We start from the raw sequence: 21,674 nt of genomic DNA, 5'->3' as shown, positions 1-21,674 counted from the left end.
CCTGAGCGGTCAATTCTCGACTTTTCGTATACATCAGTCACTGTACTAGCCAGAAATACATTATGTCATGGACAAAGCGTTCGTTTGGCTTCGCCATGCTTGACCACCTGCAGCCAAGGGAAGTCAATGCGAAAAGGAGATCGAGTACCTATCCTCCGTAAAATGTGCAGTCATTGCAGTGTGGGTTTCCAGCCTGTATCGTTCCAACCCTGCTTGGTATGTTGTCGTCATTGTCCGATAGTCTATTGAGCGGGTAGATATTCCTATTGAGCATTCAAGCCATACTCAGTTTATACTCATTTCAGAGCCCTTGCGGAAGCTGCCTGCGCATGCACTCATACAGAACCCAAAGTCCATGCCATACAGGTGGCATTGTTAATTGATAGGCGTCATTCAGTTCAACGTACTGGGTTCATGCTAGACACTTAGGGCTGATAGAATGCTCAGTACGTATTCTCGTACCTACTACCGGTACCTAACTACCTATAATCCTATACACCTAAAGGAGAGACTGGCCCGACGTTCAGTACTGAGTCTTCACTCTCCAGTCTAGTAGTCTTAAGTCTACTGACATTTGTGTATTCAGTGTATCACCGCATTCCCATGTGCCTCGGAACTTTATCAGGTGACACCGAAGACGGGATTTCCCCACAGAAAGTGGGCCCCCGGGACTGGTCTAATCACTGCTATGATTGGCTTACAGCGAGCTTGTCCGGGCCCCACAGGACTGACTCAGCAGCTCGTCGGGCCTCGGCTGAAAAACATACCCGCTCTGATTGGCACGTCAGCTCATGTGCGAGTAGCAGAACAAGGACCAAGTTGAAGGAGTACCGCGTGGGAAGCTCGGCAGGTTGCAGGTTAACGTTGGTAGTTGACATTTGGTACTGCGTAGTTGGTAACTTACCGGCAGCGAATGTGCTCGGCCCACGTCCAGGCTTGGTTGGAGGCCCGCGATGAACGCTGCCAACCTGAACGGACCAGAGTGGGGTAGAAGAAGGACAAGCACCTGGTGATTTGTTTGTAAAAGACTGCCCCCCCCCCCCCGGACAGCCCCCGTATTTCATTGAATTTCTACTATTTCCTGGCCATCAGTCCAAGTTACCACTCCTTCCCTCTTTTAAGGCGCATCCCGTTCTCTCTCGCCTTACCTGTTGTTCTAGTGCCCCTTAGCTCCCTGCTTCCGGTACCCTCCCGCGTCGTACTCACCAACTGCTCTTCTTCCCTCGCCTCTTATCACACCTTCCCAAGTCATGCCTGCCAAAACCCTCTCTCGCGCCGAGGTCGCCAAGCACAACACCGAGGACTCGCTCTGGTGTATCATCGACCACCGCGTCTACGATCTGACCGATTTTGTCGACGCCCACCCTGGCGGTGCGGTCGTCTTGAACCAGGTCGCCGGCAAAGACGCAACCACAGATTTCTATAACCTTCACCGACAAGAAGTCCTGGAGAAGTACCGTGATCAGCTATGCATTGGTACCATTGAAGGCGAGAAGCCAGAGGTCATCGAGCCCCAAGTGGGCGCCTTGAGCCCGGTCCCGTACGCGGAGCCTCTCTGGCTGCGTCCCGAGTTCAAGAGCCCTTACTACAAGGACAGCCACCGCCGGTTGCAGAAGGCGATGCGCGAGTTCACGGATAAATATATTACTCCCGAGGCCCAGGAGAAAGAGCAGGACGGCACCTACATCAGCCAGGAGCTGATCAACCGGATGGCCGAGACCAACATTCTTGCCATGCGGCTGGGTCCCGGCAAGCACCTGCACGGACGGTCAATCCTTGGAGGGGTGATCGACGGCAAGGAATTCGATTACCTGCACGACATGATCGTCACGCAAGAGATGGTCCGGGCCAATGCCCGCGGTTTCCAGGATGGAAACATGGCTGGTATGGCCATCTCATTGACCGCTGTGCAGCAGTGGCTTCACAACCAGGAGCTTAAAGAGCGAGTCACCGCGGAGGTTCTGTCCGGCCAGAAGAAGATGTGCCTTGCCATCACCGAGGCCTTTGCTGGGTCTGACGTGGCGGGCCTCAAGACGACCGCCGAGAAGACTCCTGATGGCAAGTTTTACATTGTCAATGGTACCAAGTAAGTCATGCGGCTGATGGCAGATCACCGAAACCCTTGAGTCATTGATTCCTCTCCTCGCACTTCTGCTCCACGGTGACTGACATGACCGCACTAGGAAGTGGATCACCAACGGCATGTTTGCCGACTACTTCGTGACCGGATGTCGGACCGAGAAGGGATTCTCAGTCCTGCTGATCCCCCGCGGCGAGGGCGTGGAGACCAAGCAGATCAAGACCTCTTACTCGACTGCCGCAGCTACTGCCTTTGTCCAGTTCGAGAACGTCAGGGTCCCCGTCGGCAACCTTTTGGGGGAGGAGCACAAGGGTTTCATTGTGATCATGAGCAACTTCAACCACGAGCGGTTCATGATGGCCGGTGCTGTCGTTCGGATGTGCATGACCATCGTGGAAGAGTGCTTGAAGTGGTGCAACCAACGTATTGTCTTTGGCAAGAAGCTCATTGAGCAGCCCGCAATCCGCCAGAAGTGAGTGACCCCCTATTCCCCTGCAATCCGATTCGATCAATCCTGTGTCGGAGATTGTGTTTCTGACGCCCATACCTACAGGCTTGCCCGTATGATTTCTCTCACCGAGTCCAACCAGGCTTGGCTCGAGTCCATCGCGTATCAGATGTGCAACATGTCCTACGCTGAGCAGGCGGTTCACCTTGGTGGGCCCATCGGCCTGCTTAAGTCACACTCCACCCGTGCGGCGCAGGAAATCGCAGACTACTCGACCAATATCTTCGGGGGCCGTGGTCTCACTCAAAGTGGCATGGGTAAAGTGGTGGAGATGTTCCATCGCACATACAAATTCGATGCCATCCTGGGTGGTACTGAAGAGATCCTGGGAGATCTTGGTGTGAGACAAGCGATGAAGAAGTTCCCCAAGTCGATGCTTTGAGGTACATTGAAGGACGATGGGACGGTTTTGATGTCTTTGTAGATTATTTGCAGTCACCTTGTGGTACAATGAACTTATTTTAATTTTGAGCAAAACGATAGAATTTTCCGATCTGGGTCAGACCTTTGAACACTGAACAACCAGACCAAGCTATAAATTCTGCGCAGTTCAAGTGACGCAGGATTGATGCCCGAGGCGAATTGAGTGGGGGCTGTGAGTATATACTTCGGCCCCGGGGATCATCGTTGATCCGCACGGGGGTTCCGCATTGTAATTGCATCACCAGGAGCTGCCTGGCCCACCTTGAAGTACTTCAAACATACACCCTACGACTAATCCTCTAGCACACTTCACAAGATCGCAAGAAAGCACGACAAACGGCACTACATCCGACAGCTTGACTTGGGAGATTTGCGTGATGGCTACGAATAACCCACTCGGTGCGGAGCACGTGTTGGAGGCTGCAGCCAAAGCGCTTGGCAATGATCCGTCCAAGCTGCAAACTGCATACGAAGCCGTGGCTCTGATCGGCCATGCTTGTATGACAGCAATAGACTTTCGCCTTGTTGGGCTGGGAGAAGAGCATAATCTCGGTATGCTTGGGTGACGATAGTTTTTTTCCTGAGGGTCTGAGTCAATATCAATGTGCTAGCGCTGACCGACAGCATAGATTCATCTCTGACCGAGTCAAATGCGCTCCCCGCCGAATGGAATGCTGGCTCCACTTACGCCTTCCGATATGCCCATCCCCAATCTTCCATGCAATACCTTCTCAAAGTGAGCCGTCTGGGAAACAACGCAGTCGTCTTTGCCTTGGCGTTGGGTGATGACCGCACCAGCTCTTTCGATCTTCCTGTCAAAGACTACATTTCCCCGTCCGCACTTCCTCTTTCGCAATCGGGCAGTACATCTGACGCTCTACGAGATGTATTCATCTCTAGAGCTCGACTGAATGACCTGGTCGGACTTTTCAAGATCAATGTGATTCAAAGACTTGCGCCGGGGTTGTATAAAGAGGGCTATGAGGACCGGGGCCCAAGAGGCCAAGAGCAAGAGCCGCCCGAGGCATCACGGCAACGAGATCGACTTCGTGATGATTCCTTGCCTCAACCTGCTCGCCCTTACCCCTTTGATGATCCCCTTGCCGAGGCACCTCGTCGGCCCAATCCTCCTGGTGACTTTGCTCCCCCGGGGTTTGAGGACGAGTATGAGATCAATCGACCTCCACGGGGGTATCCTCCCGGCTTCCCAGGAGGCCGCAGTCCCTTTAATATTGGAGAGCGGGACCTTTATCCTGCGGGACTCGGTCCGAATGATCCACTTCGAGGAAGCATCGGCCCGGGGTTTGGCGGAGGTGGTATGCATCCTACCTTTGATGATCCTCTGTTTGGGGGCAGAGGTGGTCCAGGTGGTGGGTATGATCCTCGGGCACCACCTGGGGCTCGGTACGATCCTCCCGGACCAGGCTTTGGTCCACCATCAGGCCGTGGCCGCGGACCTGGCGGAGGTGGCTTTGGAGGCTTCGGTGGAGGGTTTGGGGGTGATATCATTTAGATGTGTCTCTGAGAGTAAGAGGACTGAAAGGTAGCGGTCCAAACTGATGACTTTCATGAACCGTGATGATCCACGTTGGGCAACGAAGTGCGGAGCCGATGAACTATCTCAAAACCTGCAACTATTATGTTATGACTATGAATGGAAGCGACCCGGCCGAGGCACGTTACCTCACCTTCGGCCAACTATCTACATTCGGACTTGTCAGCAATACGTTTCTAAAAGAAATGAATTCCATCGGGCTGTCAATTTTTGCGCCAAGAATGACAAAGTTGTAGTTATTCAGGATGCTCGTGTATGAGCGTTAGAGTCGTAGTTCAGGACGTTTCAAAGTGACTTTCAGTCTTCAACCAAGTCGCAAAGTCCTTGAGACCCGGATGTATCTTCTTCACCTCCTGGATGTCCGCCGCAAATCCCACATCATGGAACCATTGGAACATGTATCCAAAGTCTTTGACTAGCGTCATGATCGCAGAGACTACAAACCCAAAGGTGGTCGGGATGGTCTTTCCAGTCTGATCCTTGAAGATCTGCGCGAACTGATCAAATGTCAACTCGTCACCCGCCAAGGAGATCGCCTGGCCCTTGTATTCTTCCGCATTCATGAAGATCTCGGCGCCGATTGTACCGATATCACTGCATCCCACCATCTGGAGCGGTTTGCCCCGCAATGAGTTCTTAAACGCGGTCGCAAAGACCCTGCCCATGAAGTCCGGGGTGAGGTTATCATAGAACGCGGTCGGGCGCAAGATCGTCCAGTCCATCTGGCCGTTTTGGGTCTTCTCCATCAGATGCTTTTCGATGATATGTTTATGTTCGAAGTGGGGAATGTTGGTTGGATTTTCGATGGACTGAGCGCCGTGGCGATCAACGGAGGCGTAGACAAAGTGCTTGACACCGTGCTTGAGCGCTTCATCGACTAGGTTCTTGCCTTGAACATCTTCCGGGACCTTTTGTCCCATGACAACCTGCATTATTGGTGCTGAGTTTAGTGAAGGATCTCTGAGTACTACACTTTGACACCATAGATGGTAGCCCAAAGCTCGCAAGGTGTATACTACATACCTGAACACTAAAGACACCCCAAATCGGATCAGTAGCCTTGGCCTGCGCATTCTTGAAGAGTTCACTGGGACGATCCATGTCCCCTTGTACAAGTTTGATCTTGTCCGATTGTGCCAACAGTTTCTGTGCTCCCGCGGACTTAGGATTGCGTGTGACCGCGAGGATTTGGAAGGGAGCATTCTTCTGGATGAGCTTTTGAATTAAAGCACCACCTTGTTTACCGGTCGCACCCGTGACGAGAATGAAAGCCATTGTTGTTGTTGTGAGGAACTATGACTGTATGGTGTACACCAGAGTTACTCGAAGATAATTATCGAAGTAGATGACCGTTGTATGAGTATACGGTCGAAGAGTTCAAGTGAACTGGTAAGAGGACAGACTCAATAGAACCGAAGATCTTTTGGATAATGGTGATCTGAGTTGACATGGATGATGAGCTGGATAGTGGAAGTGAGCTCATACTTATACAATCTTTCTGGTCATGTCATCCTGAACCATCCTTCGCTAAAAAGAAGCTACATGCACGGACATTCTATACATGCTGCTCGATGATCAATCTAGTCGGGTTAGGTTTCAAACTATTGTATAGACCATAGAATCCAGTAGCACAGAGTGAAGCAGTGTTCTCTATTGATGACCATGAGAAGGAAGGGTGTCCACCGGCTCAGGGTAGACCCCGCTGGATTCCCATTAATCAATAATCGTCTCGGACGTCCGTCCGTCCACTTCGACCGTAAGCCGAGCCGCAAAAGGTCCGAAAGCCCGAAAGCTGACGTCGAGTCTTGGCTCGGTATTAGCATTGAATCATTGATGTTTTCTAGCCGGAGTTTGCGCACGGGCGGAACCCTGAACTCGGTCAATTCACAGGGCTGGAAGCTTCCTCGGGAGACAATAGGCTCCCGTCCTCGCAAGGGAACATCCAAGGTAAGCAGCTCGCTTACCTGCACCCAAGTTGATTCTTTGATAAGGTAGCTTGTTATATCTGACTGCAGCAGATACATTATTGAATCTCAGACTCAGGTGTTTGCATGGCATGTGATTCTGCCGACTCACCGCAGTCCATAGCCTACATCGATCATAGAGCCTTCCCTCCACAGAGAGTTTCACCCTCAGCTATCTCTCCCATTCTGCAGCTACACCTACCACTATAGCTGTATCTCATCATTGGTATCATGAGATTCTCTCATCATATAATTGCTCACATTTCTCTCTAAAGCTCTAAAAAGCCCAGTGTGAGTTCTGGACCTAGGTATAAGGGCAAAGGCAAGCTCTTCTAGGTGGATAAAGATTGGTACGTAAGGACCAAGGACCCATCTTCTTCTGGTTTATATGGGGACCAGCTCTGTATAATGGGAAAGGTAATCTCTTTAGCTCGAGCTACAGATAATCACTTGGCAGACAAGTGATGACCACACCTTTTTTCGCCTCCACATGCTCATCGTTAGATCTAGCTTGAAGAAACAATCAGATAAGAAGCGCAAGCGGAAAGTTTAAAATAAGCTGAAGCAGTATGGGCCATCCATTGTTCAGAGGGTCAACAGCTTAGCAAAGGGAGGAGGCCTCAACCAACATATTTCATACTAGGTAATATAGGGTGATAGTTATTGTCTAGAATTTGAGCCTTTTCTGCAGGATACGCAAGTGAGTTTATACCTGTCCCAGGGAGGACTCCTGTGAATTAAGGTACTTTCAATTGTTTAACACCGTATATCCCCTTACCTCGTCCCCGTCCATATGAGAATCTAACTCATCTCAACTGTCCAGTGAACGTCATCAAGTCGGCAGTCAATGACGAGCTACCTCCGGGGCTGGTGGGCACCTTACCACAACATATTCTATTTCCATGTCTGCTCGGCTCGACACGCGGGCATGTATCTTCGACATTGCTCAGGGAAGTGACCAGAAATTTAAATGTCAAATCTGAGCTGATGGATGTGACTATGGTCACGATCTGAATGTGTAGCATCGCCTAGCTCTGAGACCTGGGTACCTAGAGGAATCATCACACCATCTTTCAGAAGCGAGCATGTCGACCGACAGAACGAATGGAAACATCCGCTTCCTAAGTTCTGCATTGGGTGCAAAGCTAAGGTTGATTTCTAAAGTTGCAAACTTTGAACAAACATCCGAGAAATGACGCGGCTACTGTACCTGATTTGTAGTTCTGTATTGTATTCACCTGAACTTGAGCCTCGGAATTTCTGCCAGGCTGACAAGACACTGAACTTTCAAGCACTGAAAGGATGTCTGTCCATCTGAAGGAGGTGCAACAAAAATTGTATCTTTAGCATAGTCATCGACCATCCTAGCTTGACGCCGTTTCTGAAATGACTCAGTCATTAGACGGTGTCAACACACCGACTGAGACGATCAACAAGCCATAAACTGATGTGGACGTGACTGAAGCGTGTTGTTTAGATCTTCCCTAACGTGGCGGTGCAACTACACGTACCGCCACAATCTGCACTCTGTGGCGTAAACTCCAGAACCTCCAAATTGCCAAACCTGCCTGACCTTCCCGCAATCTCTCAACTCTTTCTCCCTTTCCTATCCCCGTCTTTCCCTCGCCCAATTTTTGCCTGATTCATCTCTAATTCTGGAGTTGGAAGTCAGAGTACCCTGCTTCTGTTCCAGTCTCTACGAATATCGAATTTCTCGAATCTCCACCCTTGTCGTCACCAACCCCTGGACACATACTTGGTGTCTACCTCTCACGAGACCGCCCCTCCTCCCCTCCTCAGCTGGCCCCTCCTTCATTGTCAACGCCAGCAGTGCCCACCATGGACAACAACATGGAGATTGATACCGCGCGCTCACCTGAGCCTCATCGTCTGTCGCCAACCAGTGACCCTGGTTCCATACCCACCCTGGATGGTTGGATTGAAAGCTTGATGACGTGCAAGCAACTTGCGGAGGAAGATGTGCGGCGGCTGTGCGATCGGGTGCGTTTACCCACCAACGACAGTCAAGCATCAGACAATTGATCTAATTGCCACCGTCATATAGGCCAGAGAAGTTTTGCAGGAAGAGTCAAACGTGCAGCCAGTGGTATGATCACCCTCGACAAGCCCTCGGCCGGGGGACGAATAAATGCATGCCAGACTTTGTCCAGGGCGCCGCTGACAATCCCAACCTTACAGAAATGCCCCGTCACGGTTTGCGGTGACATACACGGTCAGTTCCATGATCTCATGGAACTGTTTCGTATTGGCGGTCCTAATCCTGACACAAACTACCTCTTCATGGGTAAGTTCTCATTCAACCTCGCTCTAGTAGTGGGTGGATGGCCAAGCCGATTCTGCCCACGGCACTGGTTCATCTGCCACTTACCCCATCTCAAGAAAGATTCATTGAGCTCTGACATTCTATCTTTATTCAACTCGTGACAGGTGACTACGTTGATCGTGGATATTACTCCGTGGAGACTGTGACTCTCCTGGTCTGCCTCAAGATTCGCTATCCCCAACGCATTACGATCCTGCGTGGTAATCACGAGTCTCGCCAGATCACTCAAGTCTACGGATTCTATGACGAATGCCTGCGCAAGTACGGCAATGCTAATGTCTGGAAATATTTCACCGACCTCTTCGACTACCTTCCCCTTACCGCTCTCATAGAAAACCAGATCTTCTGTCTTCACGGTGGTCTGAGTCCGTCCATCGACACCTTGGACAACATTCGGTCCCTGGACCGTATTCAAGAGGTGCCTCATGAGGGTCCCATGTGTGATTTGCTGTGGAGTGACCCCGATGATCGATGTGGATGGGGGATCTCCCCTCGTGGTGCAGGATACACATTCGGACAGGATATCTCTGAAGCATTCAATCACAATAACGGCTTGACTCTGGTGGCGCGAGCTCATCAATTGGTAATGGAGGGATACAATTGGTCGCAGGATCGCAACGTGGTGACGATCTTCTCAGGTATGTTCAGAATGCCACGGGGAACTCCCTTTGGTCATCTCTGTTTATTGGATGCTAACTTGTGGAATTTCCCTCTAGCGCCCAACTACTGTTACCGCTGTGGTAACCAGGCTGCGATCATGGAGATTGATGAGCATCTGAAGTACACATTGTGAGTTTATCTGGACCTTCTCGTGTCATTTACGAGCGGGAATTTAAGCTAACACGGTACGCTTAGTCTACAGTTTGACCCCTGCCCTCGAGCCGGCGAACCAATGGTGTCGAGACGCACGCCCGATTATTTCCTGTGATAGATTCTATCCCCGTTCTTCTCAAGGCTACTGGGTTAGCAAAGGGAGAAAAATGCATTCCAACCAGGCTTCCTCTGCCAATCTAATCCGGCACGGTGTGCCTAGACGTCTGTTGATACCAATTATGAAAATAAAAAAGACCTCTCGTTGTGAACATAGCGCTGTAATGAAAGCAGCCTCAAGTCTTAGTCGTAATCTTACAAAGTCTCCATGGCAAGAGCCGTCAGGGGCAAGCAACGCTGAAAATGCATCGAAAGATGCACGGCAGAGGTCAATCAGGATGATGATCTATAGGCTAATAGTGGATCGGTCATGCATATGTGCTTGAACCAGGAGGTCGATCCAGCAAACTCAGATTCTGCATCAAGACGGGGAGATAGTATTGGGTCGCAAGTATGTATACACAGTTGGAAAGAGTTGAAGCCACCTATCCACTCGAAATCTTTCTATACCACCTGCCCTTCTTCCGAGTTGGCCTTTACAAGCCGTGTCTCACACGCTTGCTCATTTTCACTTTGCAACTGCGCCTTCTCGTTGGGGAGATCACTACGGTAGTGGCGCAGCTTCGAGCTACCATCAGGAACATAGAACCGTCGGTCGACCCGAGCGAAGAGAAAGATGATCACGACGACTAAATCAAGCACAAAGTCAAAGATGAAGAAGCAAGCCTTGTGCATGTAGGCCGGGGGCATATTGATGGGTTGTGGTTTCATCCAGGTCGTTCCAGCGCGATAGGACGCGCCGAGACACAGTAGGGTTCCGGCGATGAGAATCACCAACGCCTTGGCTCGCCAGGAGCCCTGCCCAAACGAGGCGACCTTTTTCTCATCTGCGAAGAGATACACCATCGTCACCATGGGTAGAGGTAAGAAGGAGACGATGGCGAAAAAGGTCACCCCGTAGAGTTGGATGTCGCGGTCGATCCGATGCGTGTTCGGATTGGGTGTGTACATGCTCTGCACGATGACGGTGATCAACATGACGATGCTAAGGAAGACCAGGATATAGAGCACCTTGTACCCCCAAGAGACCGGGCGGGACCAGCCCAGAGCAGGGAAAGCGGCTCGTAACATGCGTTGCGCAAAGAGCAAGTTCAAGATAAAGAGGATCAACACTCCAGCAGCGACGAAGATTTGAGAAGCGATCGCGACTCGGATATTCTGCGGATAGCAGGCCCAGACGATGCGCATGACATTGGCCACGATGCGAGACATGCAAAACCCGAATGTTGCACCGGATGGGATGAATTTGTGACCCCTGGCCAAATTACGACGAAGGATGACCATGTGGCATATCCCCAAGCTGAGGAATGCGACGACCAGAATGGCGCAAATAGGCACGTCGACGTCGACCGTTGGTAGGCCACCCAGCTGGGCGACAGTTGGGGCATAAGGTCCTCCCATTCTCTTCAAAGTATCCAGAGGATGGATGGATTTCGAGTGTTTCACGAAAACAGAGCGGAGGAATCTTTAAGCTGATGCTGTACGACCAGGTCGAATTGTGATTGTTGCGGACAGCTAGTGCCTTTTTTCGCTCCCCCTTCAAGAAATCTGATTATATTGTCGCAATTGTCGTCACCGTCACAAACTCGAACCGATCTGTTGTCGGCGTGTTGTTTAAAGTGTTTTTGATTGCAATAGAACGCGGTTGGGGGTACTCGGCCAAGGGTCCATGGCCCCTATTAAAATCTCGATACTTTTAATCTCCATTTGAGCGTTATCGAGGAAATCTGTCTCATATACTTTGCAGCGGCTCATTCATGGTCCAGGATGGTGCAGGGCTGTCGGAACTCGAATGTCGCGGAGGCCGAGGGTAAGCCACCGATTCTGAACAAAGTCCGTGGAGGGAGACAGCTCTTCTCCTTGAACCTGGCCCACCCATGATGCAGATCTTGAATGTCTAGACAAATCAGATCGCGAGATTGCTCGCTTCAAATCTTGGGAGCACGGTTGGTCGAAAGTCCAGAACAGACTAAGATCTTTGATTGTGAGACGACCTTACCTCCCTTGGGGTAATTTGCAGGCTCAGGTGAGGGAGCTTCCACCACAACTCTGAGAGCTTGACTGAGAGCTTGTTCCGCTGCTACGGTCGGGTTGCAGCTCCCAAGAATACGATAGATCTATCAGGAGCGAGGTAAGATGCTTCATATCTAGGTCACCATCACATTCGACCCTTAATCGTAAGAATTTTCCGTCGAGCCGTTCCCAAGGCCGATAACGACTGAGCAACCCTTTCATCAGGGTGGATTGATGAAGATCGTTTCGGGGCAACGGACGATCTCGTCTTTGAGTTGGTCGGTGCGGTCGGAGGCCGAGACGCCGATTCTCCGACACCGCTTTTCGGAGCCGCACTGCAGCACAGTTGAAGAGCTAAGATTCATCTGTCGGATTGTCTCTCGCTCTCACCAAGTTGCCGATTGTTTCAAGTTGTCAACATTCAGGTCAGCGAGAGGAAGGCTGTTGGATTCAAAATCAGCCCTATCACGCTTATGAGATTGAATTCGAACTCTGCATAGACTCTTTCTTGCTCCACACACTCGCATGGTCAATTTGCTCTTCTACCACAGACGGAATGCTAAGCGTCAGAGTTGAGATTGAGATTGTGAGTGCCATATACGGCGACTAACTAGGTATGTACTATGTATTTATTATGTAGTCTGTACAGGAACTGGTCAATGCAGATCCACCAGGAGAAGGGTGCTAGAAGATGGTGCCTGACACGGCCAGCTATGTCTGCTGTGACAAATCGATGAAAGCCATTTGCGAGTGTAAGTGTCAGCAGGCCATCATCGACAAGCTAGTGCTGCGAGGATCGTTCAGAATCGTCTTCAGATGGCGACACTCGCTTTTTGCCAATCCAACCGCCAATGAATAGTAAGAGTGGAACTGCCGAAACACCGGTAATGGTTCCCATGGCCCAACCCATGGCACCCCAGCCCGCACTTTGACGAATGAACCCGGCAAAGAATGGCCCGATGAGACTCCCTGCAGCGAAGCCCATATTAGAGATGCCAAAGGCTAGGGCTGTGGCACCTCCGCGGCCAAAGCTCTCAGGAGATTCATCTTCCTTCTCCTTCACCGCGAAGAAGACCTCTGTGACCAAGGGAGGCATCGCAATCGACAGGCACAAGCCAAGGAGAGCTAGTAAGGTGCAGAGAATGATTTTGTCATGCATTGAATTCTCAGCGACCAGTCGCAGCAGGACTGCAACGGGGGTAGAACAGAGGAACGCCCCGCTGGCGAGGTAACGAGCTGAGGCCGGGTATCGATCAATGATGTATCCGGTGATTGGATCGGTCACGTTGGGGATCATGAGAGGAAGAAAGATAAGTCCTTGGGCGGTCTGTTGCCAGCCAAATGTCTCTTCGACAAAGAGTGGCAGGACGCTGTCAAAGGAAGTCAGGACCAGGGAGACGATAAAGTAGCCCCAAAGAGCGCAAACGAGACGAGGGGAGCTCAAGAGCGTTTTAGTCTGGGAAAAAGGATTCTTGCTTCGAGTCGACTTGACTTCATCGTTGTCGGATGGAGTGGTATGCGCAGCCGAGGGAGAAACCGACGGGTCCTGCAGCGATTCCTTTTCAAAATCATTTGGCATGGGCACCGGTGGGCTTGACTCGGAGGTCAGCCATCGAGCAGCGAGCTTCTGCTCGATCAAAACCAGTCGTAGGAAAATGTCGATGCCGATCAACCCAAAAGCGAGCCCAAAGACGGAGTAGTATCCGCCATGTTGGTAGAGCACACCTCCGAGCAAGGGACCGGCAACTGTACCGATACTCAGGGACATGGACACGGTGCCGATCGCTTGACCCAGCCCGTCTTTTCCGACAGTGTCTACCAGGAGAGCAATCCCGACAGTCCAAACCACAGCGGCTGCGGCACCTTGGAGCAAACGACCTACAATCCACAGAGCGATATTGGTGCCGATACAGAGCAATGCTGTTGCACCCGCTAAGAGCACCAGCCCAAGAAGTAATGGCCAACGACGGGATCCAGCCCGGTCAGCCAGGTAGCCGATCACCGCTGAGGATAAAAATTTCAGCGAGCGTTCTGAGAGTGTCAGTAGAGACGCGGGGGTGGGAGAGCATACGAGAGAAGCCGAGCAGCGCCGCCGAGTATAGAGCGAGCAAAACAGACGTCCAGGTTTGAACTAACAAGAGATGATGGAGGTCAGCTCGAATTCTCTCAATTTCAGAGAATTTTGATCGAGTAATTGGGGAATTGATTGATCCACGAACCATTATTGGACGAGATCCCAGCCCTTTCCAGCAAGGCCGTGGGAGTCACGGGCACTATCTGAAGGATACATGCCTGAGTCAACCAATGTCCTGATCAAATATACTGGAGTCCAGGCGGGTGCATGTGCTTGTTGACATACCAGTCCATACATGAAAATATCCTGTGGCAGAAAGTCAGCCGGGATATGCTCCAGTCTGGTGTGGTTCAAATCTTGGTTATTGAGGTCACTCCTTTTTCTCTTGATACTTACCGTGCATACTGCAAAAGACACAGTGAATAGAATGAACCATCGGGCCGATCTAATTTCTAACAATCTAGGCCGCTTGGTCTCCTGTCCACCTTTGAGAAACCCCAACGTCTTGGACCATGATCCCATGCTAGCCGTGCGAGGGGGGCGGTTCAAGTTTGCGGAAATTGACAGAGCCGGGCTGCGGGCGACGTCACTTAAGAAGCAGGGCTGCTAGAGAGCAATTTGGTGCAACATAAACAATCAAATCTGAGACTCAGGCCAAGTGGATGAAGAAAAAGAAGTAGACCAATAACGGGGACTTGGATTCAACCATTTGGCTTAGACTATCCGTAAAGACAGGGGGATTGTCTATTATTTAACTGAGGCCTCATCAGATGAAGGAAGAATCGAGCCTCCTGTTCAGTATGTAAGTGGAGAGGGTTGGAACATTGTCAGTTCTGGCGTTCGGGTCCCGCGGGCTCCGCGCGCGGTGGGAGTGAGATGGGTAGTGGGTACCTAATACTACTATTGACACTGACTCGTGAGTCAAGTACGAGGTACTTGTGACTGTACAATGTACCGAGTCGGTCCTCTGAAGTATGAACGACCTGCCGAACGTCAGCCGTGATCGCCGATCCTCCCATAGTCGTATCTTTCAAGAATCATATACGCTTTATGCTCTATTTCTTTGCAGGTTCCTTCATGATTCAAGCCGGAGCAGGGAGAGTGGAACAATGTGAGGCCGTCAGGCCAGTCCTGGAGTCCTCATAATCGACCCACTTCCAGTACATCGATCTTGTATATACTCGCTCGTCGACGTCCAACGCTGAGCCTGCAGAAAGCTACCAATTTCATAAGATCGTGGCGTTCCTACCTTACGGCCTCAGTCGGGTGGATTGTCCCTAGCTCGGACCAAGGCGGGAAGCTTCATGGAACCCACAATTGTGTGCAGTTTGCGCAGCTTCTGTGCCTAGCTCTCTGCACAGATCTAGGTTTCTGCCTGGCTTTCTTGCGTCTGGACCATACCTCGAAGACATGGACCCCACCGCGCCCACCGCGAGGTCGCCTGTGGTAAGGTTGATATGGATCAGGGATGGAAGGGTTCGAGATCATCTATTTGGAGGTAGGAGACCAAATCAGCCGACTCGGTAAAGAGGTCAGGAAATGATGACCTTTGGTCTTTGGCAGACCTTTGCTGTGTATCACTCTAGATACTGCCCGAAGTTTCCAATGAGTGCAGAGCTCTACATCCCATGTGAAGGTTAGAAGTTGTAAAATAAACTACATCAGTGGGTGAACCATGAACAACGACGGCTGGGAGGATCGGCGAGAGGGATCGGCAGAGTATATACTAGGTGTGAAACCGGAAGACACAGAGAGAGATTTAGGTAGTGGTAGTCAAAAAACGGACGGGAAGAAGCTGGTTTGGTTCTTCGTGCACGCAAGTAACTTTAATTCCAGCAGTCTCTAGTGCTAAGTACATGTGGACCTTATGTAGTGATTCACCACCGTGACGTCCAGTCTGTCTGAATTGAAGTCTGAATGCTGGACAGTGGGAGCTTCCCCCACAAGAGCCTCAACTTGAGCTGAAGCGCGGAATCACGGGACCGGCGATAAGCAGCCCCCCGCGATCTTATCGCAAAGGAAACATCTGATGGGCCGCAGCGAAGGCCACCACCAAGTCTTCCAGGTCGATCGTTATTGTGTATATAGAGTTGTACATACTGCATAGTGTGGTTTCATCATGGCTGCCATAAGAGAGTAAGGAAAATTATCTGATGATGGACTCGGGCTTCAACGAAGCACTAACATCACCAACAGAGCCCCTCGCATTCGAGCCTGTCTGTTCGACATGGACGGTCTTTTGATTGACTCAGAGGACCGATACACGCAGATCACGAACGAGGTGCTCCAGAGATATGGCAAGCCCAACCTGCCTTGGTCGGTCAAGGCACAGTTGCAGGGACGACCGGGTCCGGAAGTATGTGCATCAATCTGACCCGACGATCTTGCATGATCAAAGTAAACGCTTACATCGTCTCTACAGGCAAGCAAGATCTTCCACGAATGGGCTCAACTCCCCATTACGCCGGAACAGACGGTGCATATGCAAGCAGGCTTACAGGAGAAATATTTCCCTCTGTGTCAGCCCTTACCAGGGGTTCCCGATCTCCTGTCCACCCTGGTGTCCACGCAGTCCACCGACCAGCCGGTCTACATTGCTCTGGCCACCTCGTCCAATGCCCGGAACTTCAAGCTCAAGTCAGATCATCTGTCTGACCTCTTCTCTGCGTTCCCCCAAAGGCACCGTGTACTTGGAGATGATCCTCGCATCGGTAAAGGTCGAGGCAAACCATTGCCTGATATCTACCTGCTGGCACTGGAGACCATCAACGCCGAGCTGCGTAGCAAAGGCGAAACCGAGATCACCCCAGCCGAATGTCTTGTCTTTGAGGACGCAGTTCCCGGCGTCGAGGCTGGTCGCCGTGCCGGCATGCAAGTTATTTGGTGTCCGCACCCGGGTCTCCTGGAGGCTTATCGGGGCCGCGAAGAAGAGGTCCTCGCTGGTCGCACTGGACAGCACAAGGAGGACGCAACCGCCAACCTTGAAACGGGGGCCGACAATCTGCAGACGGGAGGTGTCCCTAGCGCGGGCGTCCCTGGAGAGATTGGTGATGGCTGGGCTGAGCTTGTCGCCACCTTGGAAAACTTCCCCTACGAGAAATATGGCATTCGCATTCCCTAAGTAGACATGGCCCCCTGGGCCCGGGATAGAGGAAATACGTCATCGTACGTATCTGATCAATTGGCACTGCAATATTCCCCAATTGCACTTCAGTCGTCAATCGTTACGGCGCAGCTATTCGACATGCGTATGCTTGATTCATTGGAAAAGAACGGTTTTCAAGACAAGGACCCAAACTGGCAGGTCGGAGACTCCCCTGAGTAGCCTCGTAGATTGCGCTGTCAAGTGATGTAACAAATCCTTGGGTCAAAGAGGCTGCTTCACCACCCTTGTTGTTCAAGACCGACATGCATGCTTGGCTGGTGACTGACCAGGTGAAGATCTCAACATCGCCATTCGATGTCTTCCCATCTTCTCTGAAGATTTGAGCGAAGCCACATTTTTCAATTTCCTCATTCAGGAGACACGTCAACCTCATGAGCGTCTCGAGGAGATCCTGACATTGGCATTGACCACACCTTCACACTATTGTCCACACGCCGAACATCACCGACGGATATGTCCTCCTCGTCAAGCTCAGCCGACAAGCGATGTCTCTGGCCAGAGCACGTGGCGACTACATCCCCAAATGGATGGAACGTGGCACTCGGTACGGCATCTGTCTTGATTAGTTTTGTTGTTGCAAGTCCACGGCCCCGGTCGCCGATTTTACATACCGTCATGCACATGAACTTCCCCGTCAGGCATTTGCCCGCCTGCTGAATAGACCGGATTCCGCCACACCCTCATCATCCCATCTGTGCCTCCTGCCCAAACCTCATGTCCTCCATCAGGACCCGTCACGACAACATCGATGTCCATCCGCTGGTTGGTCAGGGCTTTGCGTCCACGAAGGTAACCCAGTAATTGACCGGTGACTCGAATATCATATACCAAGATGCCATCGCTCTTACGTTCTGCAATATACAGATATCGACCACAGGGACTCCAGCACAGTTGGGTAATGCCTCTTCCCCCAATGACCCGACTGGCGTCGGTCCGAGCCACATTGAACGTACCCAGGGACTCTCCTGCACCATTAGCGCTGTAAAGACCAACATGTCGGGTGAAGGTCCCTGCGGCCAGAATACCATCTCCGCTGGGATTGGAAGCCAATGCTGACACAATGCCCTTCATGCCAATGCCACCGCCCACGATCTGTTTGCGCTTGCTGGGGATGGTCGGCATCCAGGAGACCGGCCCACTCGTTCCCGGGCGAGATACATCAAAGAGGCAGATCATGCTGTCAGATCCTGCCAGAAAATGAGTGCCACCCATTGATGCTGGAAAGATCATTGAGTGCGGAGTGATGAAAGCCTCTGTGGTTGGATTGACCAGAGAATAGGTTGCCACACTGGTTGGGGCCAGTGTGGAGGCCAGCCGAATTGGATGATCGCGCACAGAGGAGAGAAACAAGGTGGTTGAGGGATCCTGAAGGTTGTAGAATGGGTAGAAGGTAGCGGCGTAAGTGGGTTCGGCAGAGGGTAAAGTTGAATAAGGCGATAGACGATGAGGCGATGTTCCCTCCAAAAGATCCGGTGGGCTGCACGAGGATTAGAAAAAGGTCAGGGATAAGTGACGTTCCATAGAGACGACTTATGCAAATCAACGAGACAATGCCCCCCAAAGGTTCTTTGCACTTGCATCATATTTGCAGGAGGAAAACCGAGTGCAAGCTGACATTTTCCTTATTCTTCAGTCTAGAAATCCGTGATGCAAAATCACCTCACCTACCCTAGACAGGTTGGGGGTGGAGAAACTCAACTGAACTTACAGTATATAAGACTGACTACGATGATCAGAGAGACAGGTCAAAAGGGTTGTCCCATCAGGACTCCATTGAACCGATTTGTAGTGAGCATCCTGACGGTCTTTCCGCGGCTCTAACGAGTGTGTCTCCGTTGAAGCGACGCATTTTGGACCAGAGTCCGGCTCCGACATCGTTGAAAGATAAGAACACTGCCTTGTCAGCTGTTGTAGAGCTCTCAAAGTATGTTTCCCTCCGAGAGTTACAAATCCTTCAGTTCCCTACTAGTACAGGCGTTGGTTACGGTGGTTGCTCCCGGTTACTGGCTGTGGCTCTCTAGTCCCCAATTCACAGCACCAAGCACCGGACGAGACTGACGTCCATCCCAGAGTCTCCTCGACAACTCCACTGATTGGACAGGATCAATGTAAACCACGGTTTGCAAACTTTCCAATCATTCCACAATCATTCAAAATGAGGAGATCCCAGCAAAGAAAGCCGCCTAGACGTAAGAAGTATCAGGTAGGCCGCGGCTGGTCGGACCCGTCGTTGCCTAAGCCTGCCAGATGCGGGTTGGGTCAGCCGGCGGATCAACCTTCGTCCGGGTCCCAACTCTTATCGGCGACACACCCAGTTTGGCCTCGACCGCAAAACACCGGCTGTCGCAGCCCGCCTGACAATCATTGGAATCCTGTCGCAGCAGAACTTCTAGCAACGGCCATCATGTTTGCTCCCAAGACATCTGCACCCACCTCTAGTGGCTTAACCATCAGCACACCCTCCACGTCTCTTTTGTGAGTGTTCAAAATGCCAAATTTTCTTTACTTGAAGCTCTGTGTTGCCCGGGCACATTGATTCGGCCTTGTCGCGCACCGTTCCATCTGTGAGAGCTCTGCATCCGCCGCACAGCAACCAAAGACAGTAACCGCGCCATTCAGCTTGCTTCGGAGTACCTGTGACGTCCGGAATTGAGGAACGGGTACAACGAGCTGCCGCAGAGGTAACCCAGCAGCTCGCAGTGGTTACTGAGACCTTTCACGCAACTTCCTATCGCATCGCGCACAGTTGCGCAACTGTACGCCTGAGGTCTACAAACCTTTGCTAATAATCCCTCTTCAACTCCGCTAGTGGCAACACCAATACGCAATCCAATACAAACTCCACCTCCAGCTTGTTTGGCAACACTCCCGCTACAACACAATCTAAGCCTGCCACAGGTGGTCTCTTCGGCAACACTCAGCAAACCCCTACCACAAGCTCAGGCATGTTCGGCACACAGCAGCAGCAGCCGCAGGCAGCGGCGACTTCAAGTATATTCGGCAACCAACAAAAGCCAGCTGGCTCAACTCCTAGCCTCTTTGGAAACCAACAAGCCCAGACAAGCTCAGGGTCGAGTTTGTTCGGTAACAACACAAGCACAGTGGCGGCGCCAACAACACAAAATACGCAGTCATCGGGGTTGTTTGGACCGGCCGCCACCACTCAGAACCAGGCGAAGCCGGCGTTTAGCCTTGGAGGGTCGACAACAGGAGGCGGAGGCTTGTTGTAAGCTATGACAAGGTCACCACGCTACTCGCGATCGATATACTCACCTTTCTCTCCATAGTCCCAGTCAACAACCGCAGCAGCAGCAACAGCAACAGCAGCAACAACAAGCCAACAAGCCTACGCTCAACGTTTTTGGGAACGCAACCACCAACCAAGCTACCCAGCCATCCTTGCTTCAACAAAGCACTGCACCTGGCAATGTCGTCCAGGGAGTCAAGGTGGACATCAGCAACCTCCTTCCTACCACCAAGTTTGAGAGCTGCTCCGATGAGCTGCGTCGCGAGATTGAAACCATTGACAACGCCATTCTCGGTCAAATGAAGCTTTCCCACGAGGTCTCGGATATTCTGCCCACGATTCAATCTCAAGGCGCCTCCATCCCCAACGATGTGGACTTTGTGCAAGGCAAATTGGAAACAATGCAGCATGCATTGGAGAACGACGCCCAGGATATCGATCAGCTTCGCAGCTTGGTCGCCCGCAACGCCGCGGAAGCGGAAGTTGCTTTCCGGGCCATCGATACGCTGAAACTACCTCTGCAATACCAGACGACGGGTGGAAGCTGGTGGTCAGTGCAAGACCAGAAGGTGGCGGATCGGTCTTCTTTGCCCTCCGGTCGCAAGAACACTCTTGCGCTGCCCGACGATGTCGAGGGTGACCCTACAACCGCCAAGAGTGTCAACGGCGTCCCTGTCAACCTCGTGGATTACTTCTCTCAGCGCTCTGATGAGATGACTACGGTCCTCAATCGCTACAAGGGCAACCTGAAGGAAATCGAGGACCACTTGCATGGGGTGGAGCTTTCGCTCAATCGTCAAATCACTGACTTTATGAGCAAGTCTCGAGACGGCCCCGGAGCAGGAACTCCGAAAACGGTGATCGGCGACCTTGCGGCTGTCTTCGAAGATGTCCAGGTGGGGATTTTGGGCGTGGCGTCTCGTCTGGGGACTGCGTCCGAACAAGTTCAGGAACTGACACTTGGGCCCTTGACTACGGAGAGCCGCTACGCTCACTAAAGGACAGGCACATCTGGTCGATGAGTGCCTTCTCACTTGTACTTCTAATATCAAAGGATCAAAAGTCGATTGATGAAGACGATCCCGTATTTCCCTGATAGGATACGAAGGATTGGTATTCCGCTTGTTTTATCAACAGACTAGCATTCATTTTCCCACTTCACTGTCCTGCATGGCTGCAGGATGTGATGTGGAGCATATGAGCTGGTGTCGGGTGGAAAAATTCGCAAGGTTCCATTCGACATATATCTGCTCCCGTGTAGCCTTATTGTTATTGTTTCGTACTTGGTAGCTCCAGTTCCGTCGTACAATCGATCGCTGTAGCCGACTTGCCGACAAGATCCAGCTACCGGCATTCATCCAACCGGACGG

At 51.5% G+C, this 21,674-nt stretch overlaps 9 protein-coding genes across 9 annotated transcripts; 5 read left to right on the top strand and 4 right to left on the bottom strand.

Annotated features, from left to right (window-relative positions):
* Positions 1-1,250: 1,250 nt before the first annotated feature.
* N7539_003369 (acyl-CoA dehydrogenase family protein) lies at positions 1,251-2,970 on the top strand (the record flags this gene model as incomplete). The annotated part of the gene is made up of 3 exons (XM_056932971.1): positions 1,251-2,086; positions 2,184-2,552; positions 2,634-2,970. 3 exons carry the CDS (start codon positions 1,251-1,253, stop codon positions 2,968-2,970), a joined length of 1,542 nt encoding a protein of 513 aa, XP_056790512.1.
* Positions 2,971-3,388: 418 nt separating this feature from the next.
* Positions 3,389-4,524, top strand: N7539_003368 (proteasome inhibitor PI31 family protein; the record flags this gene model as incomplete). Its single annotated transcript, XM_056932970.1, has 2 exons — positions 3,389-3,509; positions 3,623-4,524. The coding sequence occupies 2 exons, from the start codon at positions 3,389-3,391 to the stop codon at positions 4,522-4,524; spliced, it is 1,023 nt and encodes a 340-aa protein (XP_056790511.1).
* A 317-nt stretch (positions 4,525-4,841) lies between these two features.
* Positions 4,842-5,841, bottom strand: N7539_003367 (uncharacterized protein; the record flags this gene model as incomplete). Its single annotated transcript, XM_056932969.1, has 2 exons — positions 4,842-5,492; positions 5,590-5,841. 2 exons carry the CDS (start codon positions 5,839-5,841, stop codon positions 4,842-4,844), a joined length of 903 nt encoding a protein of 300 aa, XP_056790510.1.
* Positions 5,842-8,369: 2,528 nt separating this feature from the next.
* Positions 8,370-9,802, top strand: N7539_003366 (serine/threonine-protein phosphatase; the record flags this gene model as incomplete). The annotated part of the gene is made up of 6 exons (XM_056932968.1): positions 8,370-8,531; positions 8,596-8,637; positions 8,730-8,835; positions 8,979-9,512; positions 9,591-9,663; positions 9,730-9,802. 6 exons carry the CDS (start codon positions 8,370-8,372, stop codon positions 9,800-9,802), a joined length of 990 nt encoding a protein of 329 aa, XP_056790509.1.
* Positions 9,803-10,248: 446 nt separating this feature from the next.
* N7539_003365 (uncharacterized protein) lies at positions 10,249-11,205 on the bottom strand (the record flags this gene model as incomplete). Its single annotated transcript, XM_056932967.1, has 1 exon — positions 10,249-11,205. The coding sequence occupies one exon, from the start codon at positions 11,203-11,205 to the stop codon at positions 10,249-10,251; it is 957 nt and encodes a 318-aa protein (XP_056790508.1).
* A 1,393-nt stretch (positions 11,206-12,598) lies between these two features.
* On the bottom strand, positions 12,599-14,413 carry N7539_003364 (MFS transporter; the record flags this gene model as incomplete). The annotated part of the gene is made up of 5 exons (XM_056932966.1): positions 12,599-13,821; positions 13,889-13,948; positions 14,037-14,094; positions 14,177-14,197; positions 14,288-14,413. The coding sequence occupies 5 exons, from the start codon at positions 14,411-14,413 to the stop codon at positions 12,599-12,601; spliced, it is 1,488 nt and encodes a 495-aa protein (XP_056790507.1).
* Positions 14,414-16,010: 1,597 nt separating this feature from the next.
* Positions 16,011-17,012, top strand: N7539_003363 (haloacid dehalogenase superfamily protein; the record flags this gene model as incomplete). The annotated part of the gene is made up of 3 exons (XM_056932965.1): positions 16,011-16,027; positions 16,088-16,247; positions 16,314-17,012. The coding sequence occupies 3 exons, from the start codon at positions 16,011-16,013 to the stop codon at positions 17,010-17,012; spliced, it is 876 nt and encodes a 291-aa protein (XP_056790506.1).
* A 392-nt stretch (positions 17,013-17,404) lies between these two features.
* N7539_003362 (uncharacterized protein) lies at positions 17,405-18,932 on the bottom strand (the record flags this gene model as incomplete). The annotated part of the gene is made up of 3 exons (XM_056932964.1): positions 17,405-17,610; positions 17,669-18,534; positions 18,766-18,932. 3 exons carry the CDS (start codon positions 18,930-18,932, stop codon positions 17,405-17,407), a joined length of 1,239 nt encoding a protein of 412 aa, XP_056790505.1.
* A 529-nt stretch (positions 18,933-19,461) lies between these two features.
* Positions 19,462-21,302, top strand: N7539_003361 (nucleoporin FG repeat-containing protein; the record flags this gene model as incomplete). The annotated part of the gene is made up of 3 exons (XM_056932963.1): positions 19,462-19,532; positions 19,867-20,283; positions 20,345-21,302. 3 exons carry the CDS (start codon positions 19,462-19,464, stop codon positions 21,300-21,302), a joined length of 1,446 nt encoding a protein of 481 aa, XP_056790504.1.
* Positions 21,303-21,674: the final 372 nt, after the last annotated feature.

This window comes from Penicillium diatomitis (genome assembly GCF_028827545.1).
Source record: "Penicillium diatomitis strain IBT 30728 chromosome Unknown utg000004l_segment0_segment0, whole genome shotgun sequence".
Taxonomy (NCBI): domain Eukaryota; kingdom Fungi; phylum Ascomycota; class Eurotiomycetes; order Eurotiales; family Aspergillaceae; genus Penicillium; species Penicillium diatomitis.
This window is presented reverse-complemented; position numbering and strand designations above follow the sequence as displayed.